The sequence below is a fragment of the Nyctibius grandis genome, chromosome 2, assembly GCF_013368605.1.
Source record: "Nyctibius grandis isolate bNycGra1 chromosome 2, bNycGra1.pri, whole genome shotgun sequence".
NCBI lineage: Eukaryota > Metazoa > Chordata > Aves > Nyctibiiformes > Nyctibiidae > Nyctibius > Nyctibius grandis.
In genome coordinates this window covers 26213066-26227395 of record NC_090659.1, presented here as the reverse complement: position 1 = coordinate 26227395, position 14330 = coordinate 26213066, and the positions used below count along the sequence as shown (strand labels likewise).

Below are 14330 nucleotides of genomic sequence, written 5' to 3'. Positions count from 1 at the left end.
GATTATAATCAAAATATTTTGGCTCCAGTTGATACTTACTTCTTAACTAATTGCTTCTGTAATTTTTTTTTTATAGCCTGTCAATATAAATTGGCAGTGGAACGGTACGAGTGGAATAAACTGCAGAGTGTAAAGTCCATAGTACCCATGGTTCATCTTTCATGGAATATGGCTCGAAATATCAAGGTCTCAGATCCAAAGCTTTTTGAAATGATAAAGTAAGTTTTACTTCTTTGAACATCTACTGTACCCATTTCCTCTATGAGCATAAAAATAGTTGATTTGTAAGTAATGTTTTGTAAGACTTTTCCAGTCCTGAGAATCAAGCCAAAATTATTTTATAATTTTATATTTTATATTCTGTTTTTTGAAGAATTCATTAATACATATCATTAATTTTATTAAGTTCTATTTGATGTTATTATGGCATAGCATTAGAATGATCTAATTAACTTTTTTGTTAAATACACCATAGACTTAATATAGCAGTTTACAGAAACAGTTGACTTAGATGACAAAAGCTGTTCAGAGTACGTACCACAAGAAATAACAAAATTAGGTCATCAACCCAAATACTAAAATTAGAATGTTTAGTCATTTTCACAGCAAAGTCAAATTTAACTTTACATTTCTAGAACTTCTAGTTAGTGCTCACACACTGTCATTTGAAGAGCCAGTATAAATGTTTTAAATAAAGGCAAGTAGGAATTTGAAAGCCTCCTTGCCTTTGCTCTTTCTTCTGAACAATGAAGTAATTGATGTGTAAAATGATGAATCGAGTTTAGTGACATTTCTCATACACATATTCCAAAATGCAGTAATATTCCAGGCTCAGAGCATCTTTAGTAATTTTCTTTAAAGAGTGCATCTTCAGGCATATATAAATCATATTGCTGCACCATTATACCTAGGTTGACGAATGAATGGACATTTCAGCATATATCGTAGGATTGTCCTAAAGAAATTGGGGGAATGAATTCCAAAGCAAATGACTTACCATGAGAATACTCTAGTAGCAGCACTCTCTTTTCCTTAAGCCTATCAAAGGAGCACTTGAGCTTGAGCACTTCTTCATCTTTTCATCATACTGGATCCACAAGCATTGAATCCTTTTATAATTTGCCTTGAAATGGACCTTTAAAAAATGGTGGGTTAACTTGCAAAAAAAAAGGCAAAGAAAAAGAATTTTTTTTTCCCCTTAGTAGGATTTATTGATGATGTCTAAGTGAGACACCTTTTTCAGTAGGAATTTAATTTAGACGTGAACATCTGTTTCAGAATGGTGGAACTGTTGAAATGGTAGCTTTGCAAGGACCAAGAATGTTGGAAGTTGAAGATGGGGAGGGAGGTTTGTAGTCACTGTAAAGCTAGATTTTGGAATAGCCTTTATGTGTGAATACTTTCTTAAAATCTAGTACCTAATATCTAAGGTAAAGAAAATCTTTGCTGACGGCTTGACAGTCCTGCCCCTTCAATTAAGCTGTTAGTGCTTATAGTCAGGATGCCAGCTGTCATAAAAGGGAGAGGAGAAACTGAACAGTTAGAAATGAGAAACAGGAGGGAAAGTAGTAGGCTGTGGGAGGGAGGAAGCCAAAAAGTCCATAAAAAAAAAAAAACAAAAAAAAACCACACCAAAAAAAAACCCAACCAAAAATCCACAAACTTGTTTCACAATTATCTTTATATATCTTCCCAAGCCCAGCAGGCATTTATTGTAAAGCTTGAAACAGTTTTGGAATGTTTTTGGCAAAATGCTATTTCGATATTTTGGCACCTGTATTTTGCATTTGCACGTTTGGGGTTTTTTGCCGTGGTTTAGACTTAAAAGGAGGAAAACATGACTGAGCATAGCATCCTTCTCCAAGAGAATCTCTTAGAATGTTGTAAAGAAACACAGAGGACAAAATGGTTGTTTCCTATTGTCTTACTGGCTGACAGCAGCTGAGCTTTTTCTAGTGAGAGACCTAAATTTTAGGTGTATATTACAAATTAACAGTAATGCTGAGGAGCAGATATAAACTTTGGTCTTGCATGAGTTTGCTTCTTCCAGTCTACTGAAAGCACTTCCAGTTTACTTGGATTAAGCCCTCCATCCAAGTTAGCTGTCAGCCAAATCCCAAGTTCCATGCTATGTGTGCAGAGGGGAAGAAGATCCCAGTATGAGCTCTGGGTTGTAACATCTAGTAGCAGTAACTTGAGATAACTCTTCATTGTGGTCACTTCTATAGTTGTGGCATAGCTGTTACTAGAAATGGGCATCATCAGAATAAACACTCTCTAGTATCAGACCTTGGCTTTGTAAACATACTGGAAATGCAGAAACCTTCATGAATCATGAATCTCCTTAAGATAGGAAAGCAGTTGCATAATTTTCCTATGGACTGCTTGTCTGCAGGAAAATAGCACTGACTGGCAAGTAGCTATTGTCCACTGTTCCTGGATTTTATTATGTACAAAATACAGACATTTGTGTGTTTATATGTATGTGTGTATGCATGTGTATAAAAACAGTTGAGAGAAATTGATTTCTGATACAGCTGGTGGAGTTTCATCTTGAATAGCTGACTTCTCATTTGTCATCAGGAAGAAAAAATGTATTTCTGACACAGCTGTAATTTTTTTTTTGCCAAAATGCAGGTCTGTATCTAAAATTGCACATTGAACATACCTGAAGTGTTTAGGTAGTTTGACATCTGTCTCTGGGGCTTCTTAGATATCAGAATAGTACAAAAGAATAGCTCTTGGAAAACGATAAAAAGTAGTTTGCAATTCCAATTTGAAAGATAAACACAAATATGTCTTACTAGGTTATGTGAGAGTAACCACTACGTAGGCAATAAACTAAAATTTAAGTATACATATAAACATTGGGAACCAGATTAGTGATGAAAAGAAATAGAATAGCAGTAGGGGAAGAAAATAACAGAAGGAAACTTTGTTTTTGGAAGAAATCTGAAGCCTCCTTATATTTCTAGTTAATGTGCAACTCAGTGCTGTCTAGCTAGATAAAAGACAAAGGGAGAAAACTGAAACTTTCTCATGAAATGTTTTTTAAAGATTTGATATTAACAGTAGAATCATGAGCAGGAACACAGGCAGACAGAATGATTTAAAACTTGACTGAGGGAGCACAATCCTCAAGAAAAGAAAAATTAACTGCAAACCTTAGATGGAAGCTAGAAGGACTTTTACAAATTCATCTGGTGAAGACAAGAATTTTAGAGGTAGTGTGAACATAGTAATAAAGGCTTAAAAAATTAATTCCAAAGTAACTGAAATACTCAGTTCTTTTACAAAAGTAGTTTTAGAAACCTAAAAGAACATGACATGGGAGAAATGATTTTGCACAAAATCATGAAGCCAGATAAGATCATTTCGGTATCAGTAGGGAAGATACATTACTGAAAGATACAAAGAGGTCAGTTTTGCATTGCCATTGGGATGGTCTCCATACTTTGAAAAGTTTTACTGGATATCTAAATATTCAAACAGGTTTCTCACTGCCCTTCTAGAATAAATCAGGATGATGTCCTTTTTAAAATCTTCTCTTAAATACTTGAATTTGACTGGACATGATTTATTCATGCTTTTTATGCCATGCCTGTAAAGAATTTGAGAGAGAGAGATGGTCCAGATTTTCTTTTAGCTGGATTCTCACTGTACAAGAATAAAAACAGGCCTACAATACTAAAAGCTGACACCATTTAACTTACACATTCCGACTCTGCTAGACACCTTTTTGGCTTTCTTTAGACTTCCCATACTTTAAGAAACTGTGGTGCATTTTCAAAGTGATAGTTCGTATGCTTTCTCCTATTCTTTGACAGCATGAAATAGTCAACATTTACGTTTTCAAGTGCCATTACTAGGATCTGCATTGTATCCAAGGAGGGGGAATTCACCTTCTAGCTGTTGTTTTCGGCTTTGATTGCTAATTTGTCAACATTGCAGCAGTGTTACATGTGGGTTACATTTTGGGTGATTCTTTCTTCACAACTGTAACATTAGAAAACTCTTTGAAAATAACACTTTGAAAACTCTTTGGAAGTCAAAAGTGAAGAACAATGGTAGCAAGTGTGCAGATGTGCTTCCAGTTGCTCCTTGGCATACCGAAAGATTTTTCCGGTTAACAGCAGAAGAGAAGAGAAGAATGGTAGCTTTTAAGTTTATTTGAAATCAGACTGTGTTGCATAAAAGAATGCTATACCAAAGTTATTGAACTAGTCAGAAGCACACCAATGTTAGCCCAACACTCAAGTGAATTAATACATGATCTGTCGCATATCGTTGGCCTTAGCATCGTAAGTCCCATTAACATGGAGCTTCGAAAGTGTTGAAAGAGTTACAGCTAAATGAGCTGTTTAATTTTCTTGAAATTCAGTGTATGAAAATATGATGTTTAACATAGAAATATGCTTTCAGTTTTGCATTATTCTTACAGTGAAGGTATTAATGAAGCTATAGGCTTGTTTTTAGTGAAGGTGGACAGTCTGAGCATAAAACATCGAGGAGAGTATCTCGGAATAAGCCTAATATTCTATTAACTGGTTGGAAACACATGAAAGAAACATTTAAAAAAAACCCCAGAACGTATATATTACATGTTTAAGGCTTTAAAATGGGAGAAGGATCAAGTTGAAAACATTTTGATAGAACTCTTGAGCACTTTGTTTTCTGTCCAATATTTATTCTTCCCCTTACATTTTTTCAATCTTCCTTCTGCATCTAATGAGCATGTAATGTAACCACCCTGCGGAGGAGAAAATTAAAGGCTGCAAAGGCTGCAGCTCAAATAAATAGGATAGCTGAGAGCTAAAAATTACTGTAAATAACATTGTAATTTAGAAATCTGGTGACCTATTTTGCCAACTTTTTTTTAGAGAATGTGTGTAGCTCATACAATGCTAGAAAACAAGTTAGATTTTCTAGTACAGAAAACTGTATAAAACAGAAGATAATTTTTTTTTATCCTTCACAGAAGTATGGCAGGGAGCTGTTGATTTTAATTTGACATTTGACCAGTTCTTTTCTTCATTCATAAATAAGTGTTAAGAATTTTTTTCAATGTTAATTTCTTTTTAATATGAAGGGACTTCCTTTTCTAATACGAACTTGACTATTCTTTTTCCTTCTACACAGAAAAAGGTATTTGTTGATAGATTTTATTTCCACTGTGAGCGGAGTGATTCCTCTCAGAACCTGGGTTTCCAGACTTTGGATAACTGAAAATTTAGTAGTGTTGAGGAAGTAACAGGGTTTTTAGAATGTTAGTTAAAACAGTTCTTTGGATAGGCTATAGTCAGTTACACAAAATGTAAACAGTTATTTTGAATGTGGCAGTTCAAACTAACATTTTGCTGATAAATTCATAGTTCAAAATAAAATACATGAATTGCTTTTGAAAACACATTGCTTTATTGTGCTTAAAAGAGCATTCACGCTTTCCAGTCAAAAATGAAAGATACAGCCTGTTTGCAGGGCAAGAGGCAGTACTGAAATGGAACAAATCTACGCAGAGGTCCATAAGCATGTGGTCTAACTTGTGCGTAAGTCATGGGTCCAGTGATTCTTATTAGCCAGCTGTTTCTGAAATCCCAGAGGAAGAGGAAACTCCAGGTTACAGGGTCTTGGAAGGAATTTAAGCCTGCTTGAATCTTACTATAAAGTTGAATATTGAACTGAATATACACCTGGTTTTGGTTGCAGGTACTGCCTGTTAAGAACTCTCAAACAGTGTCAGACACTGAGGGAAGCTCTAATTGCTGCAGGAAAAGAGATTGTCTGGCATGGGCGAGCAAAGGACGAGCCAGCTCATTACTGTAGCATTTGTGAGGTCAGTCAAAATATGTGTTGCACTTGTGTACTACTATAACATTTATTTAAATTTTGTCCTGTCATTTGCTGTTGTTGCTATTTTAATTTTGCTTTTAAGTTGCAGCATCTACTACACGCTATAAGCACATATATGTGATGCAGTACTGTCTTCAAAGAGCTTATCAAGCTGTTTTTCTAGACATAGGCTGCATTTTGCTGCAATCTCTTCCACAGTACTTCCACAACATTGTTACTCACTAGGTCGATTTTCAGTTCTCAGTTATTATAAGAAGTTGTTATCCCTTCCTGCATATAATTCGATCTGCTGAGCTTCATTTTAAGGGTGTATCTGTCCTCATTTCAGAAGTCAACGATAGCCCCAAAAGAGAGAGAATTTAAGTACATTTTCTTCACAGGACATACCTTTTTGCTCAAATTTTGTATTCTACTTTCTGATAATAGTGCCTTTAATATACAGGTTAATAGTTTTAATGAAGCTTAAAAGAAAACAAAACTTTCCTACACTCTGAAATCAGTTTCTAGTTATCTTCTGACTGAGCCTCTTGTGCAGAATAAGCATGGGACTAAGTAGTAAGGAAATAAATTACAAACTTCTTTTGCAGACAAATTCAAAAAAGGAAAATTAGGTATAATTGTTATAAATCCCCAGCTTACTGAGCAAACCCCTATTCAGAGGAGGAATCCTGCTTCGTCAATATTGACCAAAAGCTTTCCCATAGCACTGTTCATGCAGACATCCTAAGTGTAATATTAGTGGTTTTACAATGTTTAATTTCTCTACCTGAGCCTTAGGAGGATAGATTTTCCCTGAGCAAATCGAAATTTTTCTTTTTGCATGCATAGGGTGAGGGTGTAAATCTTAAAGAAAATACAGTTTTCATGGTTTAACTTTTAAAAAATGAAATTGTAACGGTTGACTTTGTTTCCTGTCTAATAGGTGGAAGTCTTTGATCTGCTTTTTGTCACTAGTGAGAGCAATTCTCGAAAGACGTATGTTGTACATTGCCAAGACTGTGCACGAAAGATAAGCACGAACCTGGAAAATTTTGTGGTGCTAGAACAGTACAAAATGGAGGACTTGATGCAAGTCTATGATCAATTTACATTAGTAAGTCAAATTAATAAGTGGGTGCATAAATACATTATTTGTAAAGCAGTTGTAGACTGTCTTGGTACTCCATTGTATGAGTACCGTGGACTTTCTGATTCAAGTGGAGGTATGGGTTGTGTGTGATATTTACAGAACAAAACGTTGAAGAGTCAGATTTATGTGAAATAGTAAAGTAACTTACTGCAGAACGTAACCGCTGAGTTTTCAGGAAAAGTATGATGTTACAATTCATAAAGTTGTGGCTTTAAAAATCCAATAGAGATCACCTGAAGACCATAACTGGATCAGATGGAGATGGGAAGAATCAGGACAGTGAAGCTTGGAGAAACTAGCACCAGGTTCAAGAGCATCTCTAATACATTGGTTGTGGTATGAAGTCAGTATAGCAGCAGAGCATCCTATGCACTCAGACCCCTTCCTTCCCCTTCCCCACCCATCCCCTCCCAAATCAGCACTGTCCTTCTGCTTAGCAAGTGGATGCTCTCAAACAGTTCTGTCTTTTGGCTTGGGGCCTCCTTTGCATTTCAATTTAAAGCAAAAAGCCTCTTTACCATTATAGCTTTGTGCTATATATGGCAGCCTCCTGCTTTGAACTGTGTCAGCACAACTGTCCTAACATTTCACCCAGATTTCATTGTTTCAGGCAAAGGTGGCTTGTTTGTAATCATGATGAAAGCGATGCTGGATTTATTTATAAGCCTTGCCTTTCTGTCAAAGGAGACAAACATTGGACAAAATGTTACAAGAATTCCATGTTGAATTAAATACAACAGCTCAGAAATGGCTGTGCCTTTTGATTCATTTCCAGGTGCTGCAGAAAATGTATGTTTAGACAATTATTTCATGTAATGCTCGCATGATAAGTTGTGACCTGTTGAGCTAAGGCCTCAAGGTTCAGTAGAGGCTGTTGAGAGTACAGGACCATGTCATCTGAATTTAATTCTCTTCGTTGGTCCTACAGAGCCTGAGGTGGTTGAACTTCAATTCATACTTCTAGGAACCCATTGTCATTATAGTTTGTGAAATACTACAATTTCAAAGTGATGATCTGTTATAGAAAAGCGTATAAATAAACACCTGTTCTCAAATACGTCATCCAGTTGAGTAGAAATGGGCAAGAACATTTCTGTATGGAAAACAGGAGGGTATTTTTTTTTCTGTGTTTATAACATTATATAGGTAACAGTAATGATACTTCCTGACCCTAGAACAAGGGTTCTCAACCTGTGAGTAGCTCCCTCCCCCACAAAAGCTTATACCTGCAGCCCTAAAGGGCATTAATAATTGTTCTCCTGTGAAATTGGTGTGCACATTCATTTCTTTTAAAGGGGATACAATCTCAATTGAGAAGAGTTATAGTCTAAAAGTGACATCTCTCAGATCTAGGAGAAGAGTTGAGGTTTGTTGTAAGTCACAGGATGAAGATAGTCTCAGATGACAAAGGTGCAATAGGCCTAACAGAGAGGCTCTGTGTTTGGGGTAGAGTATTGGGAGCAAACATGGGGATCAGCTAGTGTTAGTGTTTCACAGGTGGGTACTGTGCTATCATTTAAAGTGTCTTTAGAGACTGTGAGCTGCTTCTTGAAGGGAGTCCACATCATGACAGGACTGATGAGAAAGAAATGCCATCAAAGGTTCAGTATTTTGATGGTAATGCCACAAAGTGCAATACTGGGAAATAGTTAGGTATCTTCTAGACCTTGTCTCCTGAAAGCAGGCAGGAACAAGACACCTAGCTTACTTCACTCTTGAGGCACTCTGGTATTGTCTTCCAGGACTTAAAAAAAAACTACCAACTTTGTTCCCATGTCAGAGAATATGATACCCTTTCCACAGATATCGTAACTTCAGGGTTATATGTTGTTATTTTGGGGGCGGGGGAAGAAGCCTGCAGGGTATTTGGAGAGCCCCAAATGGACAATCCCCCCCACTGGTAAACAGGTTGAGAATCCCTGTTTTAGAATATATAAAGATAGATACCTATACTGAGCCCACATGGAGCTCTTTGCTGCTACAATGGGACTTGGTCTGGCAGCTCACACCGTATTAACACAGACATCCCCACAGCATACTCCAGGTCTGCAGTATAGGCAAAATCCTAATGCAGAGTAGTGATAAAATACACGTTGTATTTGAGTACGTTGGAAAAAAATGCCAATATCCACTTGAAAGAGTCCTGAAGTGTAAAAACAATAGTGCGTGTGACTTTAAACTCTCATGGTTACAGTTTGTGCAGGTCTTGGTTAAACAACTGAGTTTTACACCCTTGTAGAAAAGGTAATTCAATGTTTTCTTTTTCAGGCTCCTCCATTGCCATCCTCCTCATCTTGACATTTTTTCATGGACATTAAATGAAAACTTTTCTGATATTCAGGAAGTGACCCAGTTCTGCACCACTGATTTTTGTAGCTATCCCGTAAGGCTGCTGGCTGAAAGCTGTGTCTATGCAACCTTCCAAGTGCGGAGTGTCAACCAACTGGACAGGAGAGAGCACTGCCTCCTACTCCAGAACTCAAAACAAATAAAGCTCATCCAGCTGTACTTCAAAAAAATAATTCCATGTTTTGTATATATCTGACAAAACTGGCAACATTATACAGACTACTGACTTGAAGACCACCTCTTTTGTATTTCTCTGTTTCTGGGCTGATGAGTTGGTTTCATCCATTTTTCCCCTTCAGGATTTCCCTTGGAAAAAGTACTAGCTTAGCTGGTCATTTCTTTGTAAGGTAGTTAGAAATTTTAAGTCTTTCTTTGGGCAACTTTTTTTTTTTTTTTAATGTGAAGAGTTAGGTGATATAAATTTTTTACTGCTTTTATGTTTTTCTGTCTTGTTTTGAAACCATGACGGTTACACTTTTGGTTCCTAAATAAAATTTAAAACAATTAACAGCCAAGTCACAAAGATAAATGGGTTGCACATAGACTAAGGAATAAACTTCAGATTTGTGATTTTTGTTTCTAATCTTGATGTAAATTTACACTATTTATAAATACATATTTATTGCTTGAAAATATTTGTGAATGGAATGCTGTTATTTTTTCCAGATTACCTGCCATTGAAATTTTAAGGAGTTCTGTAATTTCAAACACTACTCCTATTACATTTTCTATATGTAAATAAAACTGCTTAGCATTGTACAGAAACTTTTATTAAAATTGTTTAATGTTTAAAGTTTTTCTATTGTTTGAGTTTTAAAAGGATTTTATGTACAGTGCCCAGTTTTTTGTTCTTTTTTGAATCTGATTATATATATTTTATATATACTCTTGTGCTTGTGTATATATACAATATATATAGAAACTCGAATATAAATATGTGTATAAAGATTTAGAGACTAAATTTTTCTCGTTTTAAGTTTTACATCTATGGTAGATTTGAGGTGTCTACTGTAAAGTATTGCTTACAAAAGTATGATTATTTTTAAAGAAATATATGGTATGTATCCTCAAGACATAAAATGACCTTCAGACTGGTTTATTGTTAAATTGCACTTTTTGCAATAACAGACCAATAAATAGTTGCTGCCAAAATGTAGTAGTAGAAGATAAGTAACGGCTAAACTTTAAAGCTCTTTAAAGAAAATAGCAGCTTTGACAGGAAGTTTGGCACTAGTTTTAGAGGAGGAATGAAAAAGGTGAATTTGAGTTTGGGTGGGGATATTCTCTAGAATTCAACCAAATTGCAACTTATACATTACAGTATGTTCTATTAACAGTTTAAAAAGCTAAGACTGAATCATCTTGGTGTCACTGTTGACCCCAAAAAAGGACGTTGTTTTGTGGTATTCTATTGTATTTTCACATATTTTGTAATACGAATTCACTGGTAAATTTTTGAAGCACTAGGTTTATTTAGGACAAGTTTATAATATATCATTGTAACAGTTTGCAGTTTTAATGATGGTATTTATTTTAAGTTGCTCCTTTCTCATTAGCTTCTTGAAAATGCATTAAATCTAAATTTCAAAATTGATAGCTTTCTTATCGATCAGAGTTGACTGATGCAGAAGGTTCCGCATCAAACCATTTCTCATAATTTCTCATTAGTAGGGTATGTTAGTGATTGCATTGTTAAATTTTTTGTAATCAATGTGAAGTGTTAAAGGCACAGAGCATGCTGATAGTTTCTTTTGAACAAAAAGAGTCGCCTCTTACATTGTAGCTTCAAATGAAGGGTGTTGTAATGAAGAATCAGTACAGCTTGTCTAACGCTGTTACAACAGTTTAACCATAGTTACAAGTGACTTTCTTGCTAGTTCTTACAACAGTTGGACAAAAGAATGTAGAGATGAAAAATGCATAGCAAGTGCTCTTGTCAGCAAGATTATCGACTAGAAGTTAGGAAGACAGTATTCGCAGTTCTGTAAAGATGTAAGTCTCAGCTCTTGATAACAAACTCTACAAATCATAATTTTTACTTATGTATTTTATGCAGTCATAAATATTGTAATCTTGACAAACCATGCTGCAACTGAAAAGCTACTCCTTTACAGTAGTCTTAAACCCAAATAAAAGCAAGATAACTTACCTCAACTGATGGTAAACAAAAAGTCCTCGTTTCTCAGTGCTGTAAAAGACTATTGCTAACTAGGGAAAGAGCTGCTGTGCGCTGATCAAAAGGGCTTTGTACCTTTCCTCCCCTTTGGAAAAGAGGATATGCCATTACCAAGGAAGGAAATTTGTATTTCACCAGTGAAGAAGTAGACCAAAACAGTAGAGCATCAGGCAGTATTGCTCACTCTGCCTGAAGGTTTTGTCATGAATTTGAATTGCTGCAGGGCTTTAATATTTTGCAGTTTTCATACTACTTAATTACACTATGCTCCTAACCAATGGACAGTTTTGATCTATAATAAGCTGCTATGATTTAGAATGCTTTTGTTTCATTTTATTAAAAAAGCACAAGTTAATACTTTATCAATTGTAGTTATTACAAAGCACTTCTGCTTCTTAAATTACGAAGCACACAATGCAGGTGAAACATTTGTGATCTCTGGGTATTTCCAAGCGTGAGCATTTGGGTGGGGCGTGGGGGGAGGTGGGAGTCCCAAGTTGGACCGAGGGGACTAACTGGCTTTCCAAGGAACCGCAGTCTTGGGGCCCTTGAGCTCCACAGCTGAGCCATACTGCAAGTGTTTCTGATTTGCTTGTGGCTACAAATTGTAGTAGCAGGCAAATTAAAGATCAAAGTGTAAAAGGATGAAAATGGCCAAAGACGCAGCATTTATTGCAAGAATTTTTGAAAGGTACAGACTAATAGAAAAAAGTCATTATGAGGGGATGGATAAAACCAGAGATATAAGTGGGTGTTAAAAAAATACTAAAAGTTGAAGTAAAGATAAGAGAGAAATAGAAATAAATAGCAACAGTTGCTACTTGACTGTGGATCTGAGAACTGTCCTGGAGGAGCTTGACAACAACGGGATCCCGTAAATGGGGAGAAGGAATAGTCACCTGTTTCTGAGCTTAATTTAAGTTCCTCCATAAATATATTCAACAAAGCATTTGATTTTTAAGCTTTCCTTCAGGTACATAACTTGGAAGCAGTATGTCTTTGCTTTTTTTGGAGAAGTGAAGTCCTACCCGTGGTTACATTTTAGAAGTAGTGACGTTGGTAGCTCTACGAGTAAGAAGTATTTAGAGAAAGGTCACTAGAAAGTGAGGTGTATCTAGTGACAGAAAATTCCCCAAACTTCGTGAATTTATATGGCAGATAACTTGTTGATTCTAAAGACAAAGTATCATGAATCTGTGCCTTTCTAGTTGGAAGAAGGACTTCCAAAGTCATATTAAGATTATGTTGCTTTGCTTAAATCAGTACAGCTTGGCTCAGTTCAGCATAGTATAGCAGATTCTCGGAACGAAGGTGGGCAGGGATTGGGGACTCCACAGTTGGTGATAATCCTGGCCACAAATACATCTATTGATTAGGAGATGGAAGATGTGAGGATTCAACTGAGATGATAGGGAAGAGGGTGCTCATCCTTGGTTGCTGCCCTGATCCTAAGAAGGGCCTCAAGTGAAAATTCCACTTGGCATAGAGGGTTAGAAAGAGGGCTTTTGAGCCTCGTCTTCCCTAGGTCAGAGCCATTTTGTCTGAATCTACAGCAGAGTTGTGGCCCAACGATGAGATGGGGCCAACAGATAAGGGTGGTAGGGAAGCTTCATCTTCCATGGCTGCTTTAGCTAGTGTGTGAACCAGGCAGAGGAAGCACTCCAGTTGGGACATCAGTGATGGAGCATGGGGAAAAGGCTGATGAGGGTGATGATTTATCCCTGGGGCAGGTCAAAGCCAGCCAGTATTGACTGCTTCCATTGTGGTGATGCTGACAGCAGAGGAAGGAGGGATGCAGGTGATGCCTAGACAAGTTCAAGCTGAAGCTCAAGTTCCAGCAAGCTCAGTTGCAGGGCTGCTACCTGCAGGGCCCCATGGAGGAAGGCACAGGATGCCAGGGAGGAGGCTGCTAGCAAGGTGGCAATGCGGGCGTGGAGCCCACCAGGCCCCAGGGTAGTCTTACTCCAGGAAAATCACTGCATTCCTCCAAAAATGGGGGAGAGCAGGACATATTTGGTAATTGAGGGGAGGGGGAACATGACAGATTTCCTTGTTGGTGCCAGGAGCTACACGCAACGCTAAAGAAAATAGGTAGAGAGGAGCCTCCGCGCTGCACCTGGTTACATGGGGTGGGGTGGGGCGCAGTGCAGCCGCGTGTTTAGGCATGGGGCACGGGTACAACCCCTGAGCCCCATGGGAGCTGTCACCCTCGGTCCAGAGTGGAGCCCACAGGCTAGAAGAACTTCAGTGAGTGTCAGCTGCCTTGCTCCAGAGGAGTGGTGCTTGGCCTAGTCCCACCAGGCTGGGCTCTCCCACCGCTTGCAGCAGCAGTGGTGATGATAAGCAGGGAGGGAGGGATAGTTCAGAGGTGAGCACCCATTAAAAGATTCAATGGGGTGAGGTACATGTATCCTTATTTACTTCGGGAAGCCATAAAAACATACTGGAGGGACGGACGAAGGGAAAAGGCACCTCATAGTGACAACAGCAGGGAGGGTTCAGCTTCCAGCTTCACCACTTGGGCAGTAGTGTCAGCATTTTACAGGTTGCTGCCAGCGCCCTGTTAAAGTGTTAAAATACAACTGCTGCTGCCCCTGCCTGGGGAGCAGCAGGGCGTTGGGTATACGCAGCAGTTAGAACGCACACATGGAGGGTGGAGGTGGGATGGAAATGGATTTATCATTAGAGCCCACTGCCTCCCTCCTGTCCCGCCCCTGAGCTCCTGAAGGACGATGGCTCCTCTCTCGCAGAAGACAGCATACTCTGCTTTCTAACAAGATGGAGCACCACAGTCAAACGACACATCCCACCATTTTTGCTGGTAGG

General features: G+C 37.8%; 1 protein-coding gene across 17 annotated transcripts in view; it reads left to right on the top strand.

Moving 5' to 3' along the window:
- The window catches only part of KDM6A (lysine demethylase 6A), a 165915-nt gene extending 155830 nt beyond the window's left edge, over positions 1 to 10085 (top strand). For 8 of the 17 annotated variants that reach the window (XM_068425266.1, XM_068425259.1, XM_068425260.1 and 5 more), the window contains 4 exons: positions 77 to 218; positions 5707 to 5833; positions 6773 to 6943; positions 7206 to 9238. In XM_068425266.1, the coding sequence (XP_068281367.1) occupies positions 77 to 218; positions 5707 to 5833; positions 6773 to 6943; positions 7206 to 7262 (497 nt within the window). In that variant the 3' untranslated portion in view covers positions 7263 to 9238. The other 9 variants (XM_068425267.1, XM_068425261.1, XM_068425262.1 and 6 more) reach the window with 4 other exon arrangements.
- Positions 10086 to 14330: the final 4245 nt, after the last annotated feature.